Below are 17,161 nucleotides of genomic sequence, written 5' to 3'. Positions count from 1 at the left end.
AAGTCATTTGCTAGCGGATCTCGTTGGAGGCCTTCCTTGATGCGTGAGACAAGGTCGGACTTCGGTTGGCTCATGTTAAGTGTTGCCAATTCTGCCTTGCGGCTTAGAGCATCCGCAACGACATTGGCCTTGCCCGGTTTATACTCGAGCCGATAATCGAATTCCGCTAGGAAATCTTGCCACCGTGCTTGCTTCGGACTCAACTTCTTTTGAGTTTGGAAGTAGCTCGTCGCTACGTTGTCCGTCATGATTGTGAAGTGTGAGCCAAGCAAGTAATGTCGCCACACTCTTAGACAATGGATGATGGCTGTTATCTCTTTCTCTTGCACTGTGTAGCGGCGTTTCGTATCGTTTAGCTTTCAACTCTCGAGTGCTATGGGGTCACCTTCTTGCATGAGGACTCCACCTATGGCGAAATCCGAGGCATCCGTTTGAACTTCGAAGGGCTTTGTGTGATCCGGAAGAGCGAGGACGGGTTCCTCCGAAATTGCCTTCTTCAATTCCTCGAATGCGCGTTGTCATTCTTCGGACCAATGCCACGTTCTGTTTTTCTTGAGCATATCCGTCAAGGGTGCCGCCTTGGCCGAATAGCCCTTGATGAAGCGGTGGTAGTAATTCACCAGCCCAAGGAATGAGCGAAGCTCGGGCACTTTCGAGGGAGGCTCCCAATCGAGGATGGCCTTTACTTTGGCGTTCTCCATCATAATCTTCCCGCCCGCAATCTTATGGCCAAGGAACTCCACTTCTTGTTGTGCAAACGAGCATTTCTCTAACTTGAGGAAGAGCTCGTTGTCTCGGAGTACTTGGAGGACTTGTTGCAAGTATTGGGCATGATCCTCGAGCGTGGTGTTATACACCACTATGTCATCCAAGTACACGACCACGAAGCGGTCGAGGAATGGTTGGAGCACCTTGTTCATGAGTGTGCAAAATGTGGCGGGTGCATTAGTAAGGCCAAAAGGCATCACAAGGAACTCGAAAGACCCGTACCTTGTTGAGCACGCTGTCTTCGGTTCGTCTTCCTTGGCGATGCGCACTTGGTAGTACCTAGAGCGCAAGTCAAGTTTGGTGAAGTACCGCGCTTTCCCAAGCTGGTCGAACAAGTCCGCAATCAATGGAATCAGATACTTGTTCTTGATGGTGATCTTGTTGAGCACTCTATAGTCGATGCACATCCGCAGCGATCCATCCTTTTTCTTTTGGAAGAGCACGGGTGCACCGAATGGGGCCTTTGAGGGGGGAATGCAGCCTGCGTCCAACAAGTCTTTGAGTTGTCTCCGCAACTCCTCTAATTCGGGTGGCGCCATGCGGTAGGGCGCCAAGGCTGGTGGCTTCGCGCTTTGTTCTAGCTCGATCGCATGATCTACCTCTCGTCAAGGTGGGAGCTTCTTCGAAAGTTCTGGAGGCATCACGTCCTTGTACTCATCGAGGACGGCTTGAATTCGCAGAGGGACTTGGCTTGGCGATGTTCGCTATTTCCTTCCTCGTTTAGTTCCTGAATGGAGACCAAGAAGCTTGGGTCCTTCTTGAAAGCCCTTTTGAATTGCATGGCGGAGAGTGTCTTCTCCTTGGACTTGCCTCGCTCTGTGGGTACCATGCATGCTTTGCTCCCGTCGAGGATGCTTAGGGAGTTTGTTGCGGGCAGCGGGAAGGCATGGACTTGGTCGAAGAATTCCATGTCGAGGACCATCTTGAAGTCGTCCATGGGCACAATGGAGAAGTCAAGCTTTCCGCTCCACGTACCGAGCGTGATGTGCACGCCTTGTGCAATTCCCGTAATTGTCTTGGCGGGTGAGTTTACTGCCTTCATTGTGCCTCCTTCCTTGGTGGCCTTGAGGCCTAAGTGCTTGGCCTCGTCTACTGACACGAAATTGTGCGTTGCTCCCGTATCTAGCAGAGCGCCAACGGACTGGCCGTTTACCTTTGCGCTAACATACATGAGCCCTTTCTTAACGAGTGCGGGCTGTTGGTGATTGAATGCACCGAGGCGTTGGAGAGAACCCATGCTGAGTTGGGGTTCCTCCGTGGACATTGTGGGGTTGCTCTTGAGTTGGGCAACAAGAGCGTTTAGCGACCTCTTCTCCAGACAGTCGCGTACCTAATGAGGACCATTGCATATGAAGCATGGGCTTCGCGGCTTTGGCGCCTCCTTCTTACCCTCCGATTTTCCTTGCCCGCTCTTGTTGCTAGGCGGCTTTTTCTGCCCCCAATCTTTGCGGTTGTTGCCCTTGTCCTTGCGACTCTCTCCCCCACCTTTGCCTTGATTGGCCTTTTTGTCTTTGGATTGGGTAGAGTATTCGGTGAGCGACTCCGCAACTGCAATGGGGTCATCAAGTGTTAGAACACCATGCCTATCAAGCTCGGTCTTGGCCCAATCCTTGAGGCCATCTTGAAAGTAGAAGAGTGAATCCTTGTCGGACATGTCGCTTATCTCCAACATAAGGGTAGTGAACTCGTTGATGTAGTCCCGAATGCTACCCGATTACTTGAGGCGACGTAAGTACGCTCGCGCTTCCTTCTCCGCATTGCTTGGGGTGAACTGCTTTCGGAGTTCTTGCTTGAAGTCAGCCCAAGTGTCGATGGTGCAAATGCCCTTGCCCATCTCGCCATGCTTGCGACGCCACCATAGTTGTGCGGCGCCTCTAAGATAGGTGGGTGCAGTGCCCACTTTCGATGCCTCGTCTCGGACGCCCATGGCATCGAAGTATTGATCAAGCCCAAATAGGAAGTTGTCCACGATTGTGGCGTTGCGTGTGCCATCGTAGGTGTCGGGCTTTGGCACGTCAATGCAGTGCGCATCACTCGAGTTTGCGGAAGCTGGACTAGCGGAGAGTGTGCGCTTGTGCCATGCCCAATCCGAGCGGACTTCATCCACTTCCGCACGGACAGCGCGTAGTTCGTCCTGAACAAAACTACGAAGTTTGAGCAACTCATCATGAAAAGAACGAAACTCACCTCGGAGAGTGTTCGCTTGCTCTTGGATGAGTGCCTTTGCTGCCACCGTGAACTCAGCATATTCCCCCTCGAGACCATCCACTCGTTCCTCCAATCCCTCGAGGCTATCTTGAGCAGCGGACAATGCGATTTCGAGAGTAGTCACACGAGGCTCCAACGCATCCACGGATGGTGCCTTGGACTTGCCACGAGTCTTGCCTTGGGCGCGTTCTCCCTCACGACCGTGGCTTGGTTCCGGTGGAGCATCCACACCAACAACACCCTCTTGTGCTACATTCGAAGGGTTGGCCATTGCTTCGTGAGCTAACTTGCGTGCGTGCAAACCTTAGCTCTGATACCACTTGTCACGGGATGAGTATTTTGCGCAGCTAACCCGTGCGGCACTTAGACAACTTTGCCGAATGTTGCTAAGTAAGCCTAGAGCTTCTCGAACTAGAGAAGAGAGCAATTGAGCCAAAGAAGAAACTTGTATTGCACAAAGAGAGATCACAATGCTTGAGTTGCTTACAATGCTTGTTGTAGTGTTTGTTGGATACAAATGCCTAATGCCACCCATATTTATAGGGGAGGCTTGCCAAGCTCTAGAGATTCTAGAGAATTCTACCACTTCCTAGCTATTTACATGTGCTGGAATCATAAGGAGAATTCTAGAGTATTTACAAGCTCGTGTGCTAGAGTTGCCTAGAAGTTTCCGGAATTGGGCCAAGCTAGCACTCTTGGCCTTGTGTTGGCTCTCTAGCCCGAAATTGTGGGCAATTGGGCTAGCGAATTGGGCGGTCCGCAATAATATGGTAGCAATAAAAAAGGCTCTTGCAGCATATATTCAAGCAAATTGGTTAGGGTAACCACAAACAAAAAAGCCTTGCAAGTTGCAAGTGATAAAGTTCCTCCTTTGCCCACTCAAATGCATTACATAATGTCGCAGTACATTTTATTCATGCAAATACGTATATACATGCATATCTTGATAACTATTTTAACATGTGATCTAATATACAACATAATTTAATAGAGTATACTCCTTGAATTTCGCTCTGAATATTTTCATAATTGATTCGTTATAAATTTGAACGAGGGATTGCAATTATACCTTCTTGAATTTTATAGATGGTTTCATGCATGCTCTACTAAAAATGTTTGATGTATCCATATCGTGTCAATGCTCAATGCAAAATATATCTTGGAGGCTCGCGCATATACTGCAGGCTATGGCTGTATAAAAACTAACACTTAGTTTCTCGAATGCACACACTTGCACACAAAGTTCTATTATTGAAAGTCACTGCTTACTATAACACGGCCTTTTTCTAGCCTTGACGTGGTTTCAATTTATTGATCCATTAGAGGGACACATCAGTAGTCACAAAAATGCCCCTCTAAATGGCAATTCTTGTAATCATTTTGCTGCCGCTCTTCATCCCAGTTCCAAAAGCACAGCCCAAACTTCAACTTTCTCCGGGAAGGTAATGAAGCGTGGCTCAATCTCAGTAATATGTCTCTCATACTCCATAGAACGAGCCAAAGGAGGAATACTTCTATAGTTAGTAGCAACTAGCAATCATATTGAAGGAATTTTCTGTATCAGATAAAGAAAGAGCAGCAGAGAACAAAGCTGTTAATCAATCAACACATGCAAAGTAGTATTAGTATCTCTGCCTTACTGTAGTGCCTAAGCGGGTATTAGGATTTTTCCACGAGAACGTTTACTAAGACATTCAGCCCAGGGGCGGATCCAGGAATTTGTATTACTCCGGGCTAAATTAAAAAATTTATATTTTAAAGTGAACATAAAAATTTATAAGTAGAAAAAACTGCATCAAATAAGGGGGGCACGAAAAATTTTATCGCTATAAGTTATAAACAAAAATAGTTATATAAAAAGAGTAGAAAACAAAAGCAATTAAAAAAATAAAACACTATTTTACAATTATGAAATCTGACTCTAATAAAATGTAATTATACAAGGATTATATAAGGTTTAATATATTAATTAAGGATTTTAAGTTGAAATAAATGAATACATGTAATTACAATCAATTAAAAATTGAAGGAAAACTTTAATGTTTGAAGTCAAGTACTTAATTACCAGGTTTCAATAAATTAAACAATTCAAATTTATTCCTCTTTTTAAATTATAAAAATATTATTAGTCAAAAGTTTCAATTATAAACTAAATTCAACCTAACAAAAATATATTTGGGTGTTGTTGTTTCTTTGCCAAACGCTCTGAGTCTCTTTAAAGAACCAGTTCTTGATGATTTTTCTATCAAATTAAAGCTCCTCAAAATATTCAAATTTTATCTTAGTTAATATAACTAATAAATAAAATCTCAAAATTTACATAAAAAGTTTATGAAAATGCTGATAATTGTTACTACATGTTTTTTTTAAGTAGTTTAATACTAGTGACAATTTTATATTAGATTGACATACTTTTTTTCAATTAGAATTTTTAAAAATAAATTAAAGTAATAACATTTTACCCCCTAATGTTTTTTATCTATCTAGTAAATATATAATTTACTCATTTTATAAAATAAGTCAATAATTTCAATTGGAAAAAAATATAATTGAATTAAGGACATATTTAAAAATAAAATAAAAACTCCATTATAGTATAAAATTAATGAAAATATAAGGATAATTATATTAGGGACATGTATGAAAACAAAATAAAATCTCTATTATTGTCTATAATTGATAGTAAAATAAGGGGTATGAATGATTTTTTCCTAAGTTTGACCGGGCTACAGCCCGGTCTAGCCTTGCTGCAGGTCCGCCACTGATTCAGCCAAGTATGAAGTTCATCAATAATTAATCTTTTCTGGAAATAAACGAAACACATTGAGTGCCAAACTTGCCCAGCCTCTGAAACAGGATTTCAGAGCTAGCAACAGAACAAAGACAGAAAATACATTCAACTGAACCCAACACTAGAAAGCATCACGGATATTATTTATTTTTTGTACACAATTAACGAACCAAGGCTGAAGCACAAATCAATGAACTCTCAACTGAAAATCCGAAACGAAATATCTTATTTATGGATAGACAGCGGAAACAAAGAATCCAAAAAAAAGTCCACCACCGTAGGATCAGGATTTATTTGTGTAGGCAGCAGAAGTGAAGACGGAAAGGATTCTGGTTGAAATTGAAGCTCGTGCTGCAGTCATGATGTTTTCTGCTCTGATTTCACCTGCACAAGCCATTAAAGAAATTGTGAAAAATAAGAATTTTAAATTAAATTTCTTTTCTTAACTATTAAAACAAATGAACGCCGAGGTCTGCTAGGCTCATGGTTGAATGTGGAAGAGTATTTAAGTCTCCGCTGCCGCTAAAGAGGGCTTGATGATTAGGGTGAGTATCGGAAACTCTAAAGGGTACTTAATGTTGAGACAAATCAGAAGAAAACACTTTGTATAACCATCTTTATATTGAAGAGAAGAGGGAAAAAAAAGTATATGAAATTTGATAAATAATTAAAATTTGAAGAAATTGGGTTAAACGAGAAACATACATCAAATTCAATAGGGGCTAATCAAATTCCGTAAGGATAAAGCTGAACGCCATACTGCTCCTTATACTCAAATTCCCGTAGCTTTTGTCTCAGCTCTGGCTGAGGCCACCAGCAATCGAACTTGTTTAAGCTCTTTATGCACCAGAGCTGTTCAGGCATCTTTTTCAAGTAAGCACAAGGGTTGATAATCAAGCATTCTAGTTTTGGCATGGCTGCATTCCCCATAGTCCACTCCTCTAGCCATAGCATTGATTTCAGGTGCAACACCTTGAGGTTCGGAAAACCATAAGAGCCACAAGTCAGCTTTCTACCTGAATACGAGTTTTGCTTCAGTTTGAGCACTTGAAGAAGCGGCAGCTTTTCTAGTGTCGGCATGGGATCATCCATTAGGACAGTATTAGAAAAACTCAAGTGGGTTAGACTATGAGGAAATAGGTATTCAGCAAGAGCGATTTTGGAGAGCCGTGGCATCTTGCTTTCATTCGCAAGCTTCAACGACTCGAGACAGCTCAATCTGCAGAGACTTTTGGACAACAAAGATTGATTATAACTTAAATCTCCCTGTATTCGGAGATTTCGAAGATTAGGTAGCCTGCCCAATATATCTTCAGTACAGCAGCAAGGATGCAAGGCTGAAATGAAATTTAGATTTTCCAGAGAGCCACAGTATTTTCCTGGATGCGCAGGAAGTGTGATTGACCCAAAATTTAGATGTCTGAGTTTGTTCATCTTCCAAAATTCATCTGCCGTATGATCTATATAGCTAAAGGGCATGTCTAGGGTGTAGAGGTTCAGAAGATTGCTTAATAATGAGGAAGGCAGGCTTTTGAGGGAAGGGATATTCAACTTCAAATATCTCAAAAGAAATAAATTTTCAATTCCGGATGGATATTGGATGAGAACAAGAGATCCCAAATCCAATACTCTGAGAAGTTTGAACATTCCACAAATTTTCTCCCAATCTACGGGGTCAAAGTGGCAGCTTTCTCGAGAGCAGCACAACAAAGAATGCAGTTGCGAGTCATAATCATCTAAGCAAGCAAAATCACCCTCTCTTTCAACAGCGTTTAACCGTTTGGCTTTTTTTCCTGATTCTCTATCGATAGAAGGGGAAAAGATGAATTCCACCTCAGGAGGAACTAAGAGCAATACGGGACGCCAACAGCCAGGAATAGAGCATGTGTTGATAGTGCCTCCGGCTTTTCTCTTCTTTGCTTCAACAAAGCCTTCCTTGATTAGTTGTTCTAAGTAACTCTCAGCAGTTGCCTCACTATTGTCTGGAATGAAACCTTCAGCTATCCACAACTGATATAACTGCCTGGTGGATATCTCTAGGTGTGCGGCAAACACAGATAAGTAGAGAAAACAAAGTTTCAAGCAAAAAGGTAAACTGCAACATTTGAAGTACCGAAGCACAAGGGGTATCTCCACTGCTTCCGTTATATTTTCTTCTAATGAGATGCTTCCATGATATAAGATGAGGAAAGGCCATTCTTGGTATGTAGCTCTCAATGGTCCTCCAGTGGGCACTAAATCAAGCCGAATGTTCTCTCCGTCTTCGAGCTGAAATGAGGTGACCAGCTTAATTTCAGTGAGTGTTATTAATACTCTACTTCCATTCTGATTATCCGGAAGGGTTTCTCGAATAGCATCCAATTCATCTGTGCTCCACACATCATCAAGCACAATCAAATACCGCTTAGTCATTAGATATTCATTAAGAATTATTTTTTTCATTTCATAATTTTTATCCATTATTTCACTCAACCTAGATGAAGGCATCAGAAACTTAATAACGATATCTAACATTTGGTCAGCATCATACGGATAAGTCCCTGGAACCCAAGCGTGACAATCAAAATAATGCTTCGCATAACTGCTGGTGTAAGCCTCTCCGGCGAAAGCCGCCTTGTCCAACCCAATGCTATCAAGTATGGCCACCACTGAAAGCTGAGGTGGTCCCTCGATCAATAGATCTAACAACTCCTCCATTCTATCATCTAGACCCACGGTGTCCCTACTTTTAGAAGATGAAGATATAGCGGCTTCAGCTTCAAAAGTTTTGATGCGATCAATGATTTCGGAATCCATGTGCTTAAGTTGTTGCATCCGTTGCTTAATATCAGTGATTCTGCTTTGGAGTCCTTGCAGAGCATCAAAAATATCCTCGCTGCAGCTGCTTTGACTCTTCTGTTCACTGATGCTGTTGATGAATGTGTCAATCACCTTCTCAGATTCATACGTAAAGCAATTGATTTCGTCCATAACGGTCGCCAGATTTGGGTTTTCAATTTCTCTGTGTCCCATCTTTTGCATCCGAAGGCAGGAGATATCATCTTCAAATTCACTCAGCCAAGAAGTAACGATTTCAACCTCCGCATGAAGGTTGTGAATAGGTTGTTTTGCAGCATCAGGCAACGTGACTTCTTCACCAGCTAACACCCTTCTCAGCCTCTCTGAAAATAGTCTGAAGTTGATGTCCATATCTCCTCCTCTCTCGGTACCACCCTGTAATCAGTCCTGTGGCATGCTTTAAAGTAAGTAGACAGAGAGTTGAAAAGAAACTATGCTTTAAAGCTCTCAATTCAAACAGTAGTGCTGGCTCCCATACCTCCCTTCTCTTAGCTAGTTCTCCAGTCAAGAAGTTGAATCAAGATCGTTGACTCTAAAATTAGAACAGATCAAGGCAGAATCTTACAATAATCTCGTCTTCCATATGATGAAAAAAGAATAAATCAGAGAAAAATAAACAGGACATCGTCAAGTATCGATCAAGACCAATTTGTTTTATACATCCACTTTTAAGAAAGAAAGAAAGAAAGAAAGGGTAAAAACAATTCCACTGGGCCTGTAAAAGCTTGTCTAAAAAGAAGATATATTGTCGGGTGTTCGTTGTTAAATTTTTTGCGAGACTTGCATGTATTTATATCACAAATAAAATTTGTATCCCAGGGTTATAAATGTAAAATTACTCAAATAAATATGCATTCTTAATCATGTGTGATGCTGTCTTATTTCTTCGACCAGATTTAGAGCAAGTACTAAATAGTTTGTAAAATTTTATAGTTAATATATGTTCAATTTTCTTTTTAGCATTCTTTTTTAAGAAATGAAAAATGATAAAGAGTTCTAACAACGGATGACAAAAATAATAGTAAATTGTGCAATGTTATAATGTTAATTGAAAAATAGTTATAATTTTTTATTTAACATTATAAATAAAATCTATAGTTGTTTTCTCACTACTGTATCATTTTTTGATTCAAATATCAGTATTATATGAGCTCTCACCTTTTTGAAAGTATTACATCATAAGACACTATTTATAATTATTTTCATTTGAGCCCTTAGTGTTAAAAATATAACAATCCATCAATGAAATCAATGATAATAGAATTCTAAGTAGGAATGGCAGAAAAATCAAGTCTAGCTAGAGCAAGTTTTCTAAGTATTCTGGCTGGTCTTGGGCTCCGGCTAAAAAGTCCGAACCCAGCTCGAAAGTCAAAAAAATACTGAAAATTTTAAAAATTGTATAATTCCAAGCCTTAAAGACTTCAACAAATGTATGGTACAACATTGTATAATAGGACCAATCACATGGAGATGATTTGTAAATTTTTTACCACAATTTTAATATGCATATCAGAAGAGAGGCAGCAATTCTTAGTTAGTTGATACTTTTATTTGACATGTGATGTAAGAAATGAAACAAAGATTGTAACGTTACAAACTTTGCAATTCAGCATCCAAAATATCACTAGAACTTGCAATACAAGCTTTAATCTCCTCAACAACACGTCATCGAATTGCGGGCAGGAACACAAATGCAGAGATGGGTATCAAGATCGCATTCGAAACGACTGACAGGGATTGTCGCAGTCGGCATTGCTTTTACAAGTGACTGCTTTTGATTCCGGTTGCTGACAGGGATTGTCACAGTCGGCATTGCTTTTACAAGTGACTGCTTTTGATTCCGGTTGAGCATCAACTGCCGGCATGGAAATATAAAACAACACACCTGCGTATATAAATGCCAACCAATTGGTTGTCATATTATAGTTAATTATGCATGCACCAAAAAGATGAGGAAGAGAACATTATGGAACACACATGAGGCCACGAAGAGAGTGATGAAAAATGTGGATTTAAGTTTAAGTTCCATAATGTTTATGTAAACAGAAGTGCAAAACTGAGAGTCTGAGGAAAGTGATATTATTAAATTTAATATGGGTTTGGTTCGTTTAGATTCATGAGTTTCTCTAGACAGTATGTATGGGGGGAAATTTAATCCATTTGACAGCTAAAAATTTCAGAAATCAAACCTTGATTTGACAAATTAGAAATTTAAACAATTGAATTTGTTCCATATGCATGCAGAAAATTAGATGTATGTAACTTGTCATATGCTATATATATTCTACTTTTAACAACACCTATGTTAATTTCAGAAATAACTTTATATATTCTTTTTTCTTAAAAAATCATATGAAAACAAAAATCTTTTATTACGAAACTTTTTCACCAATTTAATTTGAAGCCCTTGTTCGGCACATGAGAATCAACTTTTCAATTTAAAATTTTTTGAGCTTTGTTTTCCAACTTTTTATTCTTATTATTATATGTATATACGAATTTTATAATAAAGAATTCATATTATTAGTTTTTTTTATCATTCCATGGGAAAAGATATCAAAATATTACTATGAAGTAAGTTAAACTAGTAGAAAATAAAATCTAAAAACTAGGTAAGAAATACTGTAGGCCATCCTCTTGAGTGGAGCTATTTTAATTCCACAAACGTCCTTGTACACTTCTTTCTCATTAACTTTACTATGAGAGAGAGAAAAAAGAATTAAATATATATTTCTTTTATACTAAAAAAGATTGCTAGAAGCTAATCCAATATCATTTTACACGCTGAATGTGACAATTCACGTGCTTTTATATGAACGCATAAATTGAAAAAAATCAAGAGAACAAGAAGCCAAAATGGTAAGCCTTTCATAATTTGAAAATAATGAACTAAAATTTTCAATCCAACAGAAACCACTAATTTAAGAATAAAAATAAAATAAAAAACATTTTCCATACAACAACAAAACTATATTTTATTTAATAAAAATAAAACCCATGTGGGGTTAGAAGAAGAGACATGGATTGTCAAACGTGATTTGATTAAAGTTAAAAATATAAATTTAATATATAAGAATTCTTTTTGATGTGCCAATAGTTCCACTCTAGTCTCTTTTTGTAGTTCTGCAAGTTTTAGGCTGAGAGTCTTAGAGGGTGTCAATAACTTTCATTAATATGCGTGTAGGTTAAACAATATCGAATTATTAGATGGACCTCGCCACCTTATATATTTTACATGTCGACCATCTCTATTTTACTTATTTTAGATGGGTGTACCTTAAAGAATTTATAAGGTAACCATCTCCTTATTTGATCTAATCCAATGACTCACCGCTTTATGTTCATATATAATTATATTTTCTTTGAAATGTTAATTGTTATTATCGAGAAGATTGCTCGAAAATCGGCACTAATTCCTACAGATGGGAGGGGAAATAAATTGTAATCGAAAATAAATTGTTTGAGTCCTCTGCGAATCGAAGACGCACCCTTAGATAAACAACTATCTTAATATAGCAGAGCAGCAATAAATTGTTTCACATGTTAATTGTTATTATCTTAATGTGGATTTAAGTTTAAATTCCATAATGTTTATGCAAGCAAAAGTGCAAAACTAAGAGTCTGAGGATAATGATATTATTAAATTTAATATAGGTTTGGTTTGTTTAGATTCATGAGTTTCTCTAGACAGTGTATATGGGGGGGAATTTAATCCACTTGACAACTAAAAAAATTCAGAAATCAAACCTCGATTTGACAAATTAGAAATTTAAACAATTAATTTTTTTTCCATATGCATGCAGAAAATTAGATGTATGTAACTTGTCATATGTTATATATATTCTATCAAGTGAGAGATTTTCTATTCATTTGTATCAAATATATGGTATCAATCAATATATTCTTGTTTTGTTATATATACTTATATAGTATCTTATAGTTAACTAAGAAATATTAAAAATCTTCTAGCGTGTTTTGAGTTGTAAAATGTTAAAAAAAAATTTGAGTTGTAAAGTATAATTAACTATTTTGTGTTCCATTATGAGTATTATGAAAGGCCTTTGAAGCTTTTGGATGTTTTTTTGACCCATTTGTCAATAAATGAAACTATTAGCACCACTTTAAACTCTTCATAAAACATCTCTTCTAAAATTACTCCGTTAATGACATATGTAAATCACACTACTTTTAACAACACCTATGTTAATTCCGCAAATAACCTTATATATTCTTTTTTGTTAAAAAATCATATGAAAACAAAAATCTTTTATTACAAAACTTTTTCAACAATTTAATCTGAAGCCCTTGTTCGGCACATGAGAATCAACTTTTCAATTTAAAATTCTTTGAACTTCTTTTTCCAACTTTTTATTCTTATTCTTATATGTGTATAAGATTCTTATAATATAGAATTTATATTATTACTTAACTTAATTTTATCATTCCATGGGAAAATATATCAAAATATTACTATGAAGTAAGTTGAACTAGTAGAAAATAGAATCTAAAAACTAGATAAGAAATACTCAAGGCCATCCTCTTAAGTGGAGCTATTTTAATTCCACAAACGTCCTTGTACACTTCTTTCTCACTAACTTTACTATACGAGAGAGAAAAAAAAGAATTAAATAAATATTTCTTTTATGCTAAAAAAGATTGCTAGAAACTAATCCAATATCATTTTATACTCTGAATGGGACAATTCACATGTTTTTATATGAACACATAAATCGATAAAATCAAGAGAACAAGTAGCCAAAATAGTAAAAGACAATAAGTCTTTCATAATTTGAAAATAATGAACTAAAAATTTTAGTCCAACAGAAACCACTAATTTAAGAATAAAAATAAAAAATAATTTCACTATAACAACAAAATTATTTCTTATTTAATAAAAATAAAACCCATGTGGGGTTAGCGGAAGAGAGATGAATTGTCAAATGTGATTTGATTAAAGTTAAAAATATAAATTTAAGATATAAGAATTCTTTTAGAGGTGCCAATAGCTCCGCTCTATTCTCTTTTTGTAAGTTCTATTGTTCTAGGCGCAGGGTTCTATGAAAGTCTTAGAGGGTGTCGATAGCTTTCTTTTATGTACAATTTCTATAAATACAACCCTTTAATGAGAATGGAGTGTGGTCCACTTAGGACCACCTCTATTTTACTTATTTTGAAAGGGATATCTTACAGAATTTAGAAGTTAACCGTCCCGTATTTGATCCAATCTAATCAAACAATCCAATTTAATTGACTTTCCACTTTATGTTAGTATATAATTATATTTTCTTTGAATTGTTATAATAGTTGAAAGTTTTATTGAGAAGATAGCTCGGAAATCAGCACTACTTCCTACTCAGAAGGGAGCGGAAATAAATTGTGATAGAAAATAAATTATTTGAGTCCTCTGCGAATCGAAGACGCACCTTGAGATAAACAACTATCTTAATAAAGCAGGGCGGCGATGTCATTCTTCTCATTGGGTCATTTCTTCAAACGTCTTCCGTACAAACAGCTCACCCGCCATCAGAATCTATTTACGCTCATAAAACAAAAACCCAGAACCCAGTCAACAACACTCTCTTCCGTTCTCATAAAAGTTTCAGCCTGTTCTTCTTCTTCTTCTTCTTCTCCATGCACATCCTTATCCTCTATCTACCCTCCGTTAGCGGAATCTCCTTATCTCTCAGTTCGCATTTGCTGTCAAAAACTTGCCTTAGTTTGTTTCACTTTTTTCACTTGTCTGTGTTTTTAAGCATTTTGAATTAGTAATTATTTGGCATTAAAATTGAGGTGCCTTAACTTGTGTTGTCAGGATATGTTTTCTGAAGCTCTTCTATGTTTCGGTGCAAGTTCTACAAGCGTGGATGAACATGATAATGATGCTGATGAGAATTCTGATAAGGTTGAAACTTTGTATTTTAATTTCTGCCTTCTTTTTTTTCTTTTCTTTTTTTTTTATATTATTGATTCATATCTTGTAAAGGATGTTGAGAGTAACAATAAACAAGAAATGAAACTCATATCCCATTTGCAAATGTAAATTCCAATGTAATGTTACCAGTTGGCCTTAGATTTTTGTTGACTTTGTTGGCTCACTTGCTAGAAAGGTAGCCAGAGGAAAAAATTAATAATAATAATACTAAATAAGTACAAAATTTTCAATGTTTGGTATGGAATTGAAAATTGGCTTCTTTCTGTGTTAAAAGAGTGCCTCTAAGACGCCATTATAATGTTACTAGTTGGTCTTAGATTTTGTTGAATGTAGAGTGGCTTCTGAATAAAAACTACAGTTGTTTTAAATATTACTTACAGATTTGTTTTATGCAGATCTATATTGATTCCATATTTCCTGAATGCAAAGACGTGGATGAGTGCATATTAAATGCTGCTAATTCCATAGGCTTGAAAGAGATACCATGCTATGAAGTTAAAATGGGAGAGCAATGCAACTGGATAAAGAAAGCTCAGGTTTGTTTGCTCTCCTTTTTCTCTCTATCACAATGGTATAATTGGAATTATGTTATCTCAATTTGATTCTATTTTCTTACATGTTGCAGGAGTCATTTCATCCCGTTGAGGTGACAAAAGGACTATGGATTGTGCCCGAGTGGAGTACACCACCAGTATGATTATCTCACTCTCTTTGGAGGTTTTGTTGCAGTAATTTCTCATCTTTTATAGGGTGCCCTCTTCTTCGTTGCTTCTGCAGAAGTCTCATGAGCCAATTGCTTCTGAGTCTTTAAATTGCTTCAATGAGGAACCTTCATTTGGAAAATCATAATGTTGATGTAATCCCACATTAGTTAAATCTTAAATATAGCTGCTTATTTATTATTGGGCCACTCTGCCTAATGACCTAAGGTTCTAGTGAATTTGCCTGATAGTTTACGGGGAAATTCTAAAATTAGGAAGAGTAGTCCAAACACACCGACTTGGCATTCTCATTGCAAATCCGTTTGACTGCTGGAATAGTCTCCCTTGCATTTTTACTTCTTTTAATTCTTGACAAAGAAAAATTTTAGCTTTGAGCAATGGTTAACACATCGTATCAATAATATTATTTTTGCTCGCTACAGGATGTTCAAGCAACAAATATAATTTTGAATCCTGGATTGGCATTTGGAACTGGAGAGCACGCCACCACTAAGTTGTGTCTTTTGTTGTTACAAAGCTTGATAAAAGGAGGAGAACTCTTCTTGGACTATGGGACAGGTTCAGGAATTCTTGGAATTGCAGCAATCAAGGTAATCAACTATTAATTTTGCTCCAGCGGCTATAAATATTGACCCATTACTGTAGCATAATTTGTCTTTCTGTTGTACAATGTGAAACAAAGTCAATTCTTCCGTGAATGTAGTTTGGTGCTGCCATGTCTGTTGGAGTTGATATAGATCCCCAGGCAATCAAATCTGCACATCAAAATGCTGCTTTAAACAACATAGGACCTAAGAAAATGAAACTACACTTGGTTCCAGACAGAACCTTCCCGGCCTCCATGAACGAAAGGGTAGATGGAATAGTGGAAGATTTGAGCTCACACGAAATTAGAGGGATTTCTGAGACAGAGAAGTATGATGTAGTTATTGCAAATATTCTTCTTAATCCTCTGCTGCAATTAGCAGATCATATTGTTTCTTATGCTAAGCCAGGAGCAGTTGTGGGCATCTCCGGTATTCTATCTGAGCAGGTAACTTCTTTGCTAGGGTGTTAAAAGTTATCTGTATGTTATAGATGATGAGTGGCAATCAGTTCCGCAGTCAAAATTGGTACTTCAGCCCAGTTTCGAGGAGAGGGCTCTACAGTGTACAGTATTTTTGCTTCTTCAATGTTTTCTATTGTTCCTTGTCTTTTGCTGGAAAATGTTGTTATACAAAATATTATTGCCAAGAACACGATGAAGTTGCTGCTATTTATATTTCTCAACAAAGTTCTTCATAGTTATATTTAATTGGATTTTAGGCAACATGAAGCTGATTTTGTTGTTGTCATAACTTTTACGCAGCTTCCACATATCATTAATCGCTATTCAGAGTTCTTAGAAGACATATTACTATCAGAGATGGATGATTGGACATGTGTGAGTGGTACAAAGAAACGAGCTAAAGAAGATCATTAGTGTTGAACTATAATCAGACACAGTAACCACCCAAGTTCTCATCTATTTAAGTACTGCATCCTATGCTCTGATTGATTGCCAGTGCCAAATTGCCAACGTTCCCTCTCAAGCTTGTGGTGACAGGTGCTCTCTAGGCGCCAGTTGCTGCTGAGAATCAAAACCCAAAATGTCCAGAAGTTTCGAAAAAACTTTCAGTGAAGTTCCAATATATTTTAACTTCAATAAAGTTGACTTCAGTAAAGCTATATTGAATGAACTTTTCTAGAAAAGCACAAGGTCTTGCAATTGTCCTTTGGAAATGTTCTATTCATTTTTGTGATGCCCAACTTCTCTTGAACATGTGAAAATGAAGAACTTCCTCAAAAGGAAGATTCTAAAAGCACAATTAAGAAAAATTTAAGAATGGCTCAAAAAGAAAAACATTGAGGAAACAAAATTAG

At 37.5% G+C, this 17,161-nt stretch overlaps 2 protein-coding genes across 2 annotated transcripts; one reads left to right on the top strand and one right to left on the bottom strand.

The window, feature by feature from the left end:
• Positions 1-5,762: 5,762 nt before the first annotated feature.
• LOC18054032 (putative disease resistance protein At1g59780) lies at positions 5,763-9,330 on the bottom strand. Its single transcript, XM_024178397.1, has 3 exons — positions 9,084-9,330; positions 6,473-8,992; positions 5,763-6,151 (listed from the first exon to the last, which is right to left on the bottom strand). The coding sequence occupies exon 2, from the start codon at positions 8,954-8,956 to the stop codon at positions 6,494-6,496; it is 2,463 nt and encodes an 820-aa protein (XP_024034165.1). The 5' UTR covers positions 8,957-8,992; positions 9,084-9,330; the 3' UTR covers positions 5,763-6,151; positions 6,473-6,493.
• Positions 9,331-13,884: 4,554 nt separating this feature from the next.
• LOC18054031 (ribosomal protein L11 methyltransferase) lies at positions 13,885-17,087 on the top strand. The gene is made up of 7 exons (XM_006451725.2): positions 13,885-14,321; positions 14,418-14,507; positions 14,933-15,073; positions 15,163-15,228; positions 15,682-15,849; positions 15,963-16,292; positions 16,608-17,087. Exons 1-7 carry the CDS (start codon positions 14,067-14,069, stop codon positions 16,719-16,721), a joined length of 1,164 nt encoding a protein of 387 aa, XP_006451788.1. The 5' UTR covers positions 13,885-14,066; the 3' UTR covers positions 16,722-17,087.
• Positions 17,088-17,161: the final 74 nt, after the last annotated feature.

Source organism: Citrus clementina, unplaced genomic scaffold (assembly GCF_000493195.1).
Source record: "Citrus clementina cultivar Clemenules unplaced genomic scaffold, Citrus_clementina_v1.0 scaffold_1, whole genome shotgun sequence".
NCBI classification, from domain to species: domain Eukaryota; kingdom Viridiplantae; phylum Streptophyta; class Magnoliopsida; order Sapindales; family Rutaceae; genus Citrus; species Citrus x clementina.
The sequence above is the reverse complement of the archived record's forward strand: the minus strand, read 5'-3'. Positions and strand labels throughout refer to the sequence as shown.